This window comes from Rhinatrema bivittatum, chromosome 1 (assembly GCF_901001135.1).
Source record: "Rhinatrema bivittatum chromosome 1, aRhiBiv1.1, whole genome shotgun sequence".
Lineage (NCBI taxonomy): Eukaryota > Metazoa > Chordata > Amphibia > Gymnophiona > Rhinatrematidae > Rhinatrema > Rhinatrema bivittatum.
Window position 1 is genome coordinate 484,094,638 of NC_042615.1, and position 14,672 is coordinate 484,109,309.

The window sequence follows — 14,672 nt, forward strand, 5'->3', positions numbered from 1 at the left end:
AAAAGTGAATGGCAACTGGTAAGAAGAGAGGGCTGGCTACTGACAGGGGCAATATTTTTCTCTTGTGTAGATTCAGTAGTGGATAAGGAGTGGCAGTCTCCCTGTGCACACTCAGTCCACCCTTCCCCTCATGGCTGGTCCCAAACCTGATTGTAACCTGCAAGTGGCAACAACATTAAGAATGACAGTCAGCTTTGAGACTGTGAGCCAGTGCAAGCTCACAGGCCCTGCAGTGGTCCTGATCTCTCCTCGTGCAGGGCTTCCTGTTAGCCCAGAAATTCATGCAAGGGCAGGGCCTCCACAAGGCTTGTGATGTGTACTGGCTCAAAGGCCCCATGCTAACTTCTACTAATGCTTTTTACTGAAGAGTTCTGGCCTTTGAGGTACTTGTGGCCCCCAGCTAAAGATTATGACCCCCATTTGGTGTCTTGACCCCTAGTTTGGGGAAACTCTGCCCTATCCTGTGTCAGATGAAAAGAGGATAGCGGTGGCTGAAGAAAAGGCCCCATGTATGTGCATGAGTATGTTTGGGGTGAGATTTTGTGTATGCGTGTGTGTGTGTGCGCCTTCACAGACAGAGCATCATGTCAGCACAATACTTCCACTGTTCAGAGTGCCAGCTGGAGGCCACAGACAGACTCCTCATATATATATATATATATATATATATATATATATATATATATATATGTTTTATTATAATAATATTTTATTGTCTGTTATATGCAGTTCATGGCACTGAATGCCTTGCAATTTTGCGGTTTACAAATGTAAACGAATAAATAAAATGTAATGGATGGAGGGAGGAGGAGGGGATAGGCTGCGAGTCCTGAGCTCAGATGTTGAAACATTTCTAGAAAGATTTGGTGCTAGTTAAAATTCTTAGCCAGGGTTAAAAAAAAAAATCCAAAAACTGTAGCCTCTTTTTTTTTTTTTTTTTTTTTTCCCCCTAGGCTTTTTATTTTTGCTTTGGGGAGGATTTTAACTTTTTTTTTCATTTAAAAAAGTAGATATTTTTGCTTTTCTCTTCCAACTTTTCCCTTTTTTCTTCTGCCTTTCTCCTCTGCTTTCTCTCTCTCTGTCTGCAGCTCAGCAGCAGCTGTTGAAGTTTGGGTGACTTGGTGCCCTGTTTTTTTTTCCAGCCCTATCTAAGGTGATGGGGGTAGTGGAGGGGGAGTGTGAAGAGTTATGGGACCTGAGGTTATTGCAATATGCAGATAATGGGTAGCTCAGTGTATCATTATGGGCAGTGTGTGCCCCTTGCATTCTCTCCTCACAGGTTCGTCAACTGTGCATGCTTGCCTTACACTTTGTCCCCCCTTTGGGGGTCACGGGCAAATCCCTCTGACATTCTTTCCCTTCCTTGCAGGAGTACTGGCAGCGAAAGCGTCTGCGTCTGCAGAAGCGAGTTCAGGATCAGCTGCGCCAGTGCTCGCAGCGCCCCACAGACTCTCGGCTCTCAACAGGAGCCTCTGAAGACCTCAAGGTTGCTCTCAAATCTTTTGGCAGCGGAGGCAAGCAAGAGCAGGGCAAGGGGTCCCGCTTTACACGCACCGAGAGGTTCACATTCAAATCGGTAAATCCAGTTCCCCCCCCTCCCCAAATCACCATCTCGCCTGCTTTCATTCTTTCCTGCCTCTCTTCCTGATATGCTGTCTTTATTTCTCATTCTTTGGCTCTCATGGTTATCTTACCACCTCTCTTTCCTGCTGGTTTCATGTCTCCCCTCTCCTCTTCTCTTGGTTTGCCCTTCCCTTCTCTCCCCTCCTCTTGTCGTCTTGTGAGTCTTATCTAGCTGTGATTCTTTTCTCGACAGGAGTTGGCATCGTCAGCTGGTATGATGCCAGTCGCAGTGGAAAGTCTCCCCTCCAGCAGGAAGCCTGATCAGGTAAACCTTGAGCAAGCAGACCAGCACGTCAGCCTTAGCATGATGCTAAGTATGTGGGCAAGGGGGGGAGGGGTGCAAAGTGGGCACACTGTACACTGCAGGATGAATGCCTGTAACTGGTTTCCTGATCCTGCATTGCCTCTAGGATAATCGGACGCAGCAGGAAGAGGAAGCGACATCGCTGCAGCAGCAGCTAGAACATCTGTCGGCGCAGATCGAAGAAGCGGGAGCAGAAGTGAAGAAACTGAACCTCAGTCTGATGCAGGTGAGAAGAGGGGAGCAGGGGGGCGGACAGCGGTACTTACAACAAACAGAGTGAGGGCACAGAGAAACAAAGCTCTGAAAGGGGGTTCCTGAGAGATCTCTCTCTGGCTTTTCATTCCTCCTGCAGGTCGAAGACACAAGAAAGCAATCGGAGCTGCGCTTAGCAGAGAAGGAAGACACGGCGAAGGTGAAGAGACAGACTGCAGATCTTCTGTCCGACGCGGAAAACAATCTGAATAAATTACAGGTACGGCCTGCATCTGGAGAGCAGCTGCCTCAGTGAGGCTATGGGCTGTGCGGTGACGGCAGAGGGATTCTCTGGAGACTGATATTTTGAGGCTTGGGAATGGTGACCTAGAGGTTTTACCTATTTCTATTCCAGTGCCTAATGACCTCCATGCATCAGCTTTTAGAGGTGAGAAATCTGAGCGTGCACATGGATGCTCAGCCAAGCATGGAGACGCATGTATCTCAAGTAGTACAAAATGCCTTGTTAAATTAAGGTTGATTAGAAGACTGTGACCTTTCCTAAATCTCACCGCTTTTAAGGCGGTAATGTGAGCGACTATTAGATCTCAGTTGGACTGCTGTAATGGCCTGTGCATTGGTCTCCCTGTGAGACTCTCGCATAAGCTTCAGGTGGTCCGAAATGCCGCAGCAAGGATAGGTCTGATTCCTCCTGCCCGTTGCCCCATTACTCCAGTATTACATAATTTACATTTGGCTTCCAGTGAAACATCTGTTTTTAGTGTTTTGAGAGGTGCTGAGCTGGTATGAGCCAAAGAGATAGTTGCGTTGAAGCCAGGATGGGTTGTTAAATATCCCATCCTTTAAGGTGGTAAAGGGCGGGGTAAGGGTTGGTGCCAGAACTTTTACTGTAGTGGCACCAACATTATGGAATTTTTTTTTCCTCTTCAGGTTAGGCAGGAAGGGGATTATTTGGCCTTCTGTAAAAGGGTTAAAATCTGGCTTTATCCTTGGTAGCTATGGGAAGTAATGGGGTGGAGTTGGCACCTAACTGGCAGTGCTGGGATTTCTGTTTGTTTTATTATGTATTGCTTTCACTTTGTACACCACTTGGTTATTGTTTTTTGATAATTCGTTATTCGCCACCTTGGGTGGCCTTTGTCAAGGCAGGGAAGATGCTATCCAACTACACCATGGTTAATTAATCTCCAACATGGTTAACTATTCTCCAACTACTCCATGGTTAACCTTATCTTCTATCGTTTACCTGTGTGAATTAATCCTGTCCTTTCTCTTCCTTCTCAGCCAAGTTCTTATCACCCTGTTATATGTAACTGCCTTTTCCGCACCATTGTTATAGTTATGTTTACTATGCACCCCTGTTTTATGTGAACCAGCATGATGTGACTGCTGTCTCGAATGCCGGTATATAAAAATCTGAAATAAATAAAAAATGATGAAATAAATAGTAATGGGCTATCGGGGTCGGGACAGGCTATGTGCAGATGGGGTGTCTCCCGAGGGATCCTTTGCTAACGAGTGTCGTTTGTCTTCAGTTGGTTGTGGAAAGCAGCACAAAGCGCATTGTCCATCTTGCCAGCCAGTGGGAGAAGCATCGAGTACCTCTTATCGAGCAGCACCGTGAGCTGAAGAAGCTGCACCACAGCAGAGAGGTAACTTGCATATTTCTGAACCCTCCTGTTGAAGCAAAACTGTCTCTTCCCTAGTCCGCCATCCTGTTTACAGGTACCTGTTTGTCCCTGCAGCTGGAATCCTCACGCAGACTCTCAGATATTAAGGAAGTACATGAGCAGATCCGGGCAGCAGCCGAAGAAGCCAAACGCAAGGAAGTGCTGTACAAACAGCTGGTAAGTTTTATTTATTTATTTATTTATTAAATAACTGGGCTTTAGGTCATCATTGGCAGGTGCAGGGATAGGAAAAATGGTTCTTACCTGCTAATTTTCATTCCTGTAATACCACAGATCAGTCCAGTCTCCTGGTGCCAGCAGATGGAGACAGAAAAAAAGTTTCACTGACACTGCATATAACCTAGTGTGCCACTTCAGTCTCTTTAGTGTTTCACCTGCAACCAAGCCAAGATGATTAGACTGAAACAGTAATAATGTAAGATTCCAACCCCCCCACAAAAAGCAGGGGAAAAGGTGAAACCTCCAAGGCAGAAATCGGCAAGCCTTTCCAACAACAAAGGAGAACATCACTGAATCCCTCAACAACTCTGCATTATACATTAAATATCAGTATGAGCACAGGTAAGATACCCAGTTTTCCTTTCCTGTTCATACTCAGATCCGTCCAGACTCTTGGGATGTACCCAAGCTTCTGTGGGACTGAGACAGTCTCAACCAAAGTCCATGGAATCAGGAGCCCAGACATCCAAACAATAATGCCTGCGAAAATGCGCAGCCATTTCTAAGTAGACGCCAGACAAATCTCTTGCGGGGGGCACCTGTTGACACGCGGCCCAGGAAGTCGCCTAAGAGCGAGTTGAATGAGCCTTCAAACCTTCTGCTACAAGGTGACCCTTACAAATATAAGCCAAGGCAATAGCTTCTTTCTTCGGACCATTCCAAAGCACAAAGGCGATCTGATAAACGGAAACTATTAGTTACCTTGTGGTACCTCTACAATGCCCACTGTACATACAGCATCCAATGTTTCTTCACTGAGACGCGGATGAATCCAAATCTGGAAAGGCCGGAAGCTCCACCATTAGATTAAGTTGCAACGCAGAAACAACCTTCGGGTTCACTCATAAAAAAGAATCAAATGACCCCCAATGGCTCTAATGTAAGAGTGGACTGGCCTCACTTCACTGTGACTTGGTTCCTCCGGTTCCCTGACCAGGGTTGACTTCCATCCACAATGAAAGGACTGCCCCCCAAGACTGCGCTCTGCTTCAACTCTGTCTTTGGGGCCAAAAGGAGGCCTTATTTTGGTGAAATCTTCTAATAATATTATTCCGAAAACAAGAACATGTGGGAAAGGATCTTCTTCCACCCTTTGACCTGTCCTCTGGCAACTTATGCTCTTTGGACTCTCCGAGATGCTTTACAAGTTGATCCAAGTCCTCTCCAAACAGGAATTTGCCCTTGAATAGGAGAGCCTCCTGACTGACTTGGACCATACACCAGCTGACCAGTTTCTCAACCAAAGCAGTCGCCTGACCAACACCACTGACATAATCCTGGAAGACGTTCTGATTGGGTCATACAGGGCATTCGCCAAATATGCCACTGCTGCCTCCAACTGCTTTGCCTGATTCTCTGCAGAAGCAGAGGTAGCTCCTTCTCCTGCAAGTGTTGGACTCAAAGCAAACAAGCTTTGCATAAAGCTACTGCAAACTGCAGTGTGTATGCCTAAAGCCAAAACCTCAAAAATTCTCTTGAGATCGACGTCCAATTTCTGGTCCTGAACATCTTTCAGCACAACTGAGCCAGCTAGCAGAATGGTGGTCTTTTTGGTCACAACCGACATCGAAGCATCCACTTTTGGAAGTGTCTGTTCGGGCAATGGATATAATTTAGTCATAGCTCTACCAACCTTCAGGTCTGTCTCAGGAGTGTCCCACTCCCTGAACACCAATTTCCTCACTGACTTGTGGAAAGGAAAAGCCTTTGCCAGACCTTTCAAACCAACCATAACAAGGTCTGCTTCTTCTATCTGACTCATCTGGTGGAATCTTGATGCTCAGTTCCTTAAGAACATGTGGAATCAAGGGACAGAGTTCTTCCTTACAGAAAAGCAAACCACCTTAGGGTTGTCCCCTTTGGCCACTAGCACCTCCTCTGGACCATTATCCATCCCAGACAAATCCGGAGTAGATCCTGCTCTAGGAGAGTCATCTGGTGAAGCCTCTGAAACTTCAGAGCCATCAGAATCCTCCCTGGAATTATCTGGGTGAGTTGATATTCCCAGAAGGTCTCCTCTTCCCGGAGACCTTAGGCCTTTTTATTGGACAAGAATCACCCTTAGGTGACAAGAATCACCAGGTGACAAGAATTCCCAGAATCACCCTTAGGGTGATTCTGGGAATGAGACATCTTATCACCTGCTTTCCTGGCCAAATAAGCCTTGTGCAAAAACAAGATGAAATCTGAAGAAAAGGCAGAGGAATTATCTGAATCCTCCTATGTCTCAGAGGCTCCCTGCCTTTCCCCGGAGACCTGCACACCTGGTGATAAAGAAAATAGGGAATCTCTTGTTTCTGCAGAAACCTCTGCCACCGCTGCTACTTTCCCCAAAATGACTGCTGTTCCTGCGCTAACGGGGGAAACTTCCACTGTAGACCCTGATGCCCTCAGAGCTGTCTTGTGTGCAGCCATTGTAGCACCTACCTCTTAACTGCCTTCCCCTCCTGAGACGCATCGGGAACACAGGCCAGCTCTGGAGAGATGCTCACTTGACTCTCCACATGATCTGGTCACACGCCATAACCATCTCAGGCAGGAGCTGTGTGGTGGTCCGATAGGCCAGGAGCTGCATGCAGAGAGGAGCCATGTGGCGTGCTTACCACCTGCTCCCCCGGATCGCTGAGCAGCACCAGCAAAGACGCGACTGCATGCTCAAAAAGAGACCCGATCTCTCACTTAGGCTAACAATTCTTCTTGTTGGGATGTGGGTTTTTAATTTTATTTTTAGCTTTAATGGCTGAGCACAGTAACAAGAGAAGAAAAAATTCAAGTACTTTCCTCAAATGCTGGCCATCCAACAGACCTAATACGGATTCAGCGGGTTCTCCTGGGGGAGAGGGAACCGGCCTACCAGCTATCAGCCCCAAAGAAGGGATGAGCAAGCTAACGGAAGGATCACCAACTCCCTGCTTGTCCACCTCAAAACCAGGGAGGATGGCCCCACCAGGACCTAACAACTCCCTGGAAGGAATCCTGAAGACTATTTTCCCTCTTTTTTTTTTTTTTTTCCTTCCCCCCCCCCCCCCCCCCCACCGATTGCAGGTGGCACACTGGTTTATATATAGCGTCAGTAAAACGTTTTCCCACTGTCTCCATCTGCTGTCGGGGGGGGGAACCCAGGAATCTGGACTGCTCTGGGTATGAAGGGAACTTGGGGTTTGTCATCAGTTAGGGGCACATGAGGGTTTAGAGGTGTGGTGAGAGTGGGGGAGGCTATGTAGTGAAGTTGTGTTGCAGGATTGGAGAGAGATGAAGAGGAAGTTTGTCTGTTTGGGCTTGAATTTTGTGTTGGTAGTTTGATGATACCATTTCTTCCATGCAGCTGACAGACCATGAGAATCTCCCCAAAGATGTTTCTCGAGCAGCTTACACTCAGCGCATCTTGGAAATTGTGGGCAATATTAAGAAACAGAAGGAAGAGATCACTAAGGTAATATCGCAGACACCCCTCCTTCGTGAAGCTGGTATCTGACCTCTGTTTCATGAGGAGATCATTTCACCTACGTCTTCCCACTGAATATTTTTTGTCTGCGCTTCCCTCCCTTATTGCCATTTTTGCTTTGGGTTTTAGATTCTGTCTGACACAAAGGAGCTTCAGAAGGAGATTAATAACCTCACCGGGAAGCTGGACCGTACCTTTGCTGTGACTGATGAACTGGTGTATAAGGTGAGCTTACCCTGTCACTCAGCGTAAGGCTGCAGCCCTTATGGCTTCCAGGCTGTGCATGCCATCTTTGATCTATTCTCCCTTCCTGAAAGATCTATGGCCTGTGAGAGGGGGAGCTCCCTGCAGTCTTAGCTCACTGCTTGTTTCTGTGTTTTTGCAGGATGCCAAGCGTGATGAGGCAGTGAGGAAAGCTTACAAATACCTGGCAGCACTACATGAGGTTCGGGGGTGTGTGTGTGTGTACGGCGTGTGTGTGCATACATGCATGCGCATCTATTTGTCTGAGCATGTTACATATGCAATAGTTGTGATGATTTCTCACCTTCAGAACTGCAGCCAGCTGATAGAGACCATTGAGGACACAGGGACCATCATGCGAGGAATCCGAGACCTGGAGGAACAGGTAACTAAAGGAAGTCCTGAGACGCCCCACCCTCAGTCTGTCTCCAGAATCGGCTCTAGGTCAACTGACACCACCCTCACCTCCACCAAGTGAAAAATGAGCATACTTTCCATCCCACCCCACCCTATGTGCTACTTTTGCCCCCTTTCTTCTTATCCTGTGCCCATCATATCTCCTTCCCCCCCCCCCCCCACCCCCCCAAAAGCTGGTGCTCTCTCCATCTGAGACTACCTCCTTTGTTTCCACTTTGTCCATTAGTGATTGTCTGGCCCACTATAAGGCTGTCTCTTCCCCTTTGCCATCCAAGGCTGCCTCTTTGATGCCCTCTCTTCCCTTGCAACCTCTGTCCTTCCTCCTATCTTTCTTTTCTTCTCTCCTCCAAGGCCTGTCCTGCTCTTATTGGTAGCACTGACATCTCACACCTTCCAGATCCTACTGACTACTCCCTATCCATTTCTTTCCCCAGATTGAGACTGAGGCTGGGAAAAGGACCCTGAGTAACTTGGAGAAGATTCTGGAAGATTATAAATGCATTAAACAAGAGAACTGTGCCCTATTGTCACGTGTGAGAGAAGCCTGATAATGGACAAGACAGCACCCAGAGCTACAGGCGATTGATGTTCTTGTATGTCTTTTAGATTGTTCTGTTGACCACACTATAAGCGGAGGAGCCAGCAGCATTGACAACTGTGCTCTCCAGTTATAGTGTGGTTGGATGGACAATCATTCTGGCAGTTTTCTCTCTAATCTCTGATGCAGGCGGGCATAGTTCCACTTTTTCTTATATATATGTGTGTGTGCTCAATTTTCCATACTCCTCCCCATCAAATTTGGATACCTGTGAGTATGTATGTAATTGTATGCACACTCAGTCTTTGTAAGGCAAGTCCCTCTGTTCACTGGGAGCACAGGAAGTCCAAGTAATAGCTGGAGTTTATTAATTTGTATGTTTGCTACAAATTAACAATTTGTATGTTTTTGGTGTCCCCAAAATAAAACCCATCTCTGGAAGGAAAGGAAAGTTATCTGCTCATGAACCTCTTTTGCTACGGGAGTTCAGTGCATTCCCCCTTTTGTGTGAGCTGAGCTTGCAGGACCTCTGCCTGACTTCCACTGATTGTTTTAGGAACCAGTCTGAGCTTCTGCCATCATTTCGAACGGTACAGTAACTAAAGACGCACAGAGCAGACACATGCTTATGCAGTGAGATGGAGATATTGGGGAAGGTGGCTTCAGATGATGGCTGTACAGTTTTGGTTATGGTGTTGAGCCGAGTGGCGTAAGCTCAAGCTGAAGATGGAAGCTACCATACACTGGCACCAGTTTTCATCATCATGGAGAAAAAGTAGCAGGGGGCCAGATGTTAGTGGTTAGTTGTGAGGACAGATACCGCTTCATTTCCTGGTCCCTAGACAGACAAAATCGGGAAAACATCTTAACTCCAGGATCTATAAAATGTGCACAAGATCACATTTAGTTCAGGACATTTAAAATATGAGTGTGTACATGCGAGTGTGCTCTGCACCATATGGAATGTGTATGTGCCAGTACAAACACAATAGAGAGAATTGATATACCACATGAAACCAAAAGCCTCAAGCGTTCCTCTTACCTACTCAGTTTTGCCCCCCTCTTCCTCTGGTATTCCATTTCATCCACTGTCCACACGGCCCCCTTCATGTTCTCCACTCGCACAAAGCACTTATGAAGACTCAGGTTGTGACGCACAGCGTTCTGCAGATGGGGAGATGAATGAGACTGAGAATCTAGGAAGAAACATTACTGTCTTGCAGCACTAAGATGGGGGCAACTTAAGGATCTGTGACTATGCCCCTTTGTAGAGGGGGGAGGGGTGAGCTGTACCTATTCCCCAAAACTGAGGGGTGTAGGGCAACCCAAGGAAATGTGCCCACTTCAACACTTGGGGGAGGTGGGGACCAAGAAACAACTCCATGAGTTGCTCACACTCCCTGGGCATGGTGAGCAGCCCTAGGAGATGCACCTGGTCAACTGAACACCACCTGTTCTTTGTCAAATTGCACCCCCATGGATTTACTACATAACCCTGATAGCCGCTCCCCCCCAGCAACATCATTACAGGACTCATGGGCACAGCGCCTGTGGTTGTCCACTCCCGAACACCGTGGCGGGAGAGTAACCACAGGAACTGTGCCCATCCTGACATCAACATGGTATAGGCCCTATAATAGTGTTGGTGGCTGGGGAGGGTTTGTTATGCAGTAAATCCATGGGAGTGCAGTTTTGGCAAAAAACCAGGTGGTGTGCAGATTTCTGTGACTTGACACTAGCTTTAATGGGGTAATGTGAATGGAAAAGGGTCCATGGCACTGCATAATAAGAGGGCAAGAGGTGCTCTTGGGTACTGTGCACCTTTGTATATCCCTCTCCTGCTTGCAGAATGTAATTTCCAGAAAAATAATCAATTTTAAATTAAAAGACTATAGTCCAATCTCGTGCAGTCAACTGTCCCAAGACAGATATTGGGGGGGGAAAAAACTCATTTGTTTACTTCTAGTGTGATCGTAGCTTTGAAGCACTCCCACCAAACAAAAATAGCTGCCAGTGAGTCCTTCTGAGCAACACAAACTTTGTCGCTTCTCATAATTGCCCCCATCTTTCCAACCAATTAGGTGTCCCAAGCAGTGAGGCTACAGATCCAGGAGGTGGGTCACAAGGAGCTGCTCGTCAGGGGGTGAGGTGCAATAAAGCTCAGGGGTAGTCTGCTAGGAGGTGAGCTGGGAGGCACAAAGCAGCTGTGGATGGGCCTGCTGATCAGAAAGTGAGGAGCAAGGCACCTCCAGGTCCAGAAGGAGGTGAGATGCTAGTGTGTCAAGAGCTGAGATGTAAGGGCTAGTGGATCAGGAAATGAAGTGTGAGGCAGCGAGTCAGAAGGGGGCGAGGTGGTGGGGAAACTCATGGGCAGGGCTTTGGCTTAGAAGGTGAAGTGCATGGCACCTATGCCTTGGCTTGGCAGGAGATGAGACGAAATGTAGCTGCCTGCAGATCCAAACAGTCTGTTTCCAAGAAGGTGTGGGAGTAACTAGCATGGATTGGCAGTGACACAAACAGCAGTGGTAAGACTGCACCGGCCTTGCGATAGCAATGGAGTAACCTACATGGAGTGGCGATTACAAGCCTAACAGCAGTGGTATAGCAGCATCAGGATTCCAAAGAAACATGGACATTCCCTGTACATACCCAGATGAGTCCAGACTCCTGGGTTTTGCCTCCCTGCCAGCAGATGGAGACAGAGAGAGTTTCACTGACACTGTACATAATCCAGTGTGCCAGCTGCAGTCCCTCAGTATATCTCTGGATCCAGCAGAAGATAGATGGTGTAAAACCTGCAGTCTGGCATATATAAAAAGAAAAAGAAGATTAAAGGACAAAATTTCTGGATCCTCCAGGAAGTTGTGAGGTCCTGGTGGGGCCATCCCCCCCCTGGTTTGAGGTGGATGAGCAGGGAGTTGGTGACCCTTGTGATAGCTCGGTCTGGAGGTTCGTGGGGTGGACATCTGGTGGTCCAGATTCCTCATCCCCTATGAGACAGCGGTGGGACCTGCTGGCAGTTCTGCACTGCAAGCCCAGTAGAGCAGAAAATTTATTCCTTTTATATGGTTTGTCCTGGGTTGGGTCTCTAAAGTCTGGCTCTCTTCTGATTTGCCATGTGGCCTGCACTCCTGGAACTGCAAACTCTCCACTAAAGGAAAGTATTGGATTCTATGTATCTTTATTTATTCTTGAAGAATTAAAAAAAAAAAAAAAGGAACTAGTTTAGATGACTGTGCAGCAGTGAGGTTCTGAGGGGGAAGCTTCCTTAGCAGCTTGGGGAGCTCAACATTGGGTTTTTCAGCAGCTTCTTTGCCTGCGGAGGAGATCGGATATCAGCTCCATGCGGTGAGGGACTGTTGCCCTGCTTGCCGTTGAGGTGCTGGAGGGTGCCGCAGGTGCGGGAATGAACAGTGTGCACATGAGGCAAAAGTGGCATGGCGTTTGGGGGGGGTTCTGCATCGAGCATGGCCACACCAGTAAAACGAGCCTTGTGGGTGATGGGCTAGTGCTGAGGCTTTCCCCATTAGCATGAAAATGGCAGCCATTTTCGATTCCCTAGCAGGGTCGACGGAAGAGGTAGGGGAATCTCAGCTATCGCTGACAGTTCTCTGTCCTGCAGAGAGGCACTTGCACTGAGGAGGAGTCTCTGATTCTGGTAGAGGTCTTCTGCCAGTTTTAACTTGCTTATGTGCAAAGCTTGTTTAGTGGAACAAGCAGCAGGGGATGCAGATTCTCGGCTGGTCAAGAGGCCTAAGCTATTGAAAAGCTCTTCAGACCTTTGATTTTTGATGCTGGATGTTGAACGAATCCAGACTTAAATGTGCTGAAGGAGCAAGCAGGCTTTGCTTAACTGCATGGTAGGCTGCTGCAGCAGCTCTTTTCTCGCGTGCATAGGCATGTGCATACATTCTCGCCATGTGACAGTTGCATGCGTGGGGACCTGTGCATGCAAGGCTGCAGCCTAGATTTGAGTGCATACGCCTGTGGCCTAGACTTGAATGTGTAAAGCTGCAACCTAAATTTGGAGCATATTTTTGCACAGGTACTTGTGCACATATGACTGCGACCTACCCTTGAGCGAGTATGCGTGCATCTTGGAGGAGTGTCTGTGTATGCCCAGGTGGCATTGGTGTGCATGCAGGAGACTGTCTAGTGTCAAAGTTCAGGAGAGCTAGGTGCTGGGGATGAATGAGTCCAAGCGCCTTGCTATCTGTGAGGCGGTGCACTTCACGTTGATAGCAATTCAGTTCTCACTCTCGTGTCAACGATATTTAGATGCTCAAAGCAATTTGATTACTACAGCTTTTGTCAATGTTGGGACATCCCCTCGGCCTATGATGTCTCGGGAGTGGAGTAGGAGGTGAGGCAACGGTCAGTTCTCCTTCTCCCTTATTCCCAGGGCAGAAGCTTCCCTGAGAGCGGTTGGAGAGAGCAATTTTGGGCCTATGTGCTCCAGTACTGATCCATCCTTCTCCTCCTGGGTGCAATGTTTCCAAGGCCTGCAAATCTTTCTGCAGAGGTGCCCAGCGACAGCGAAGCAACCTACTATGTAGGAATTGTGTGCTCGGGCTTCCCATTTGTCAATCATGGCGGGCAAATGCCACAGAGAGGCTAATCCCTGGTAATGTTCAAGAGAATGTGGAGCATGGGACATTGGAGAATTTCGATGGGGAATTGCCTTTCTCACTTCTAGAAGAGGGAGAAATTGCATATGATTGAGAGCTGCTTCGGACTCTGCTCAGATTTTTTCATTTTTCACAGAGATATCTTGCTGAGTTTGTTGGTTCAGATCCTGAGCACACTCGGCGTGGCCTGAGTCTGTTGGCTCAAACTCTGAACACGCTTAGTGTGGCTGGAGGTCAATTTTAAATTAAGCATCCTATTTCTTCCCCCCCCCCCACCCCCTGTATCTATTTCAAGATATTGGATTTAAAGAAGGTAAATGCAGTTCTCAAGGTTCCCCATTTCTGCATGGAAACTCTTGAGGTCCATCATAGTGACGGTATGCAAAGAATAGTTCTTGGCATCTCTTGCCGTGATAGAGGCGTATTTGCACATAGCATTAGGCTGGAGCATCAGAGATTCCTGGGGCTCATAGTCCTAAGGGGACATTTTCGGTTTTGAGCCCTTCCCTTCGGCTGGTAATGGTGCATGTACCTTCACCAAGGTGGAGGGGGCGGCCGCATTGCAAAAAGAGGGTGTGCTGGTACATCTGTGTCTGGACGACTGGCTCATTCATGCAAAATCGGAGGACCTCTGTCAACAATTAGTACAAAAGGTACCAATGTGTTTGAAGTCTAGGATGGGTGGTGAATCTAGCAACAAGCCATTTAGTCCTATTTCAAACTCTGGAGTATCTGAGAGGTCAGTTCAACACACTGGCAGAGGTAGTGCAGAGTCAGATTAGGCTTCTGCTAGAGTTTTCGGTGCCCAGGTTCTGGAACTATTTAGAGGTCCTGAGTTCTATGGCATTCCATTGGAATTAATGCATTGGGCGTTCGCACATATGTGGTCTCGGCAGGGGGCTCTTCTTTTCTGTTGGAATCTGTTATTGGAAGAGTTTCATCTTCCTCTTCCATTAGAAGGGAAAGCCAGGGACAGCCTTTTGTGGTGGCCTATTCGCACCAATCTTGAGCGAGGTGTGGAATTGGAGGTTCTGAATTGGGTAATAGTCACCACTGATGCAAGCCTCTCCAGATGGAGGGCAGTGTGGCAAGATCAGCCAGCACAGGGCCAATGGTCGAAAGAGGAAGCCTCTTGGTCTATCAATTGGTTTGACGAGAGCGGTGCACTTCATGTTGCTTGCCTGTCTGTCAAGGTTACACGGCCATCCAGTATGGATCCTATTAGACAATATGACGATGGAGCCTATATCACCTGTCAAGGTGCCAGGCAGTGGCTTGAGAGGCCTGGGAGTTGATTTTCTGGGCACGTCAGCACTTGCAACAGCTGACAGCTTTTCATGTTGCCAGAGTG

At 47.7% G+C, this 14,672-nt stretch overlaps 2 protein-coding genes across 3 annotated transcripts in view; one reads left to right on the plus strand and one right to left on the minus strand.

The window, feature by feature from the left end:
* Positions 1-9,144, plus strand: part of CCDC22 (coiled-coil domain containing 22) — a 45,625-nt gene extending 36,481 nt beyond the window's left edge. For both annotated transcript variants that reach the window (XM_029607493.1, XM_029607502.1), the window contains 11 exons: positions 1,370-1,576; positions 1,817-1,888; positions 2,034-2,153; positions 2,280-2,399; positions 3,676-3,792; positions 3,886-3,987; positions 7,376-7,483; positions 7,625-7,720; positions 7,881-7,940; positions 8,049-8,123; positions 8,590-9,144. In XM_029607493.1, the coding sequence (XP_029463353.1) occupies positions 1,370-1,576; positions 1,817-1,888; positions 2,034-2,153; positions 2,280-2,399; positions 3,676-3,792; positions 3,886-3,987; positions 7,376-7,483; positions 7,625-7,720; positions 7,881-7,940; positions 8,049-8,123; positions 8,590-8,703 (1,191 nt within the window). In that variant the 3' untranslated portion in view covers positions 8,704-9,144. The remainder of the gene's footprint in view (positions 1-1,369; positions 1,577-1,816; positions 1,889-2,033; positions 2,154-2,279; positions 2,400-3,675; positions 3,793-3,885; positions 3,988-7,375; positions 7,484-7,624; positions 7,721-7,880; positions 7,941-8,048; positions 8,124-8,589) is intronic.
* Positions 9,145-9,244: 100 nt separating this feature from the next.
* FOXP3 (forkhead box P3) overlaps positions 9,245-14,672 on the minus strand; it is a 62,089-nt gene continuing 56,661 nt past the window's right edge. Inside the window, exons 10-11 of the mRNA XM_029607517.1 lie at positions 9,736-9,857; positions 9,245-9,531 (exon numbers count right to left, since the gene is read on the minus strand). Of these exons, the coding sequence (XP_029463377.1) occupies positions 9,456-9,531; positions 9,736-9,857 (198 nt within the window). The 3' untranslated portion in view covers positions 9,245-9,455. The remainder of the gene's footprint in view (positions 9,532-9,735; positions 9,858-14,672) is intronic.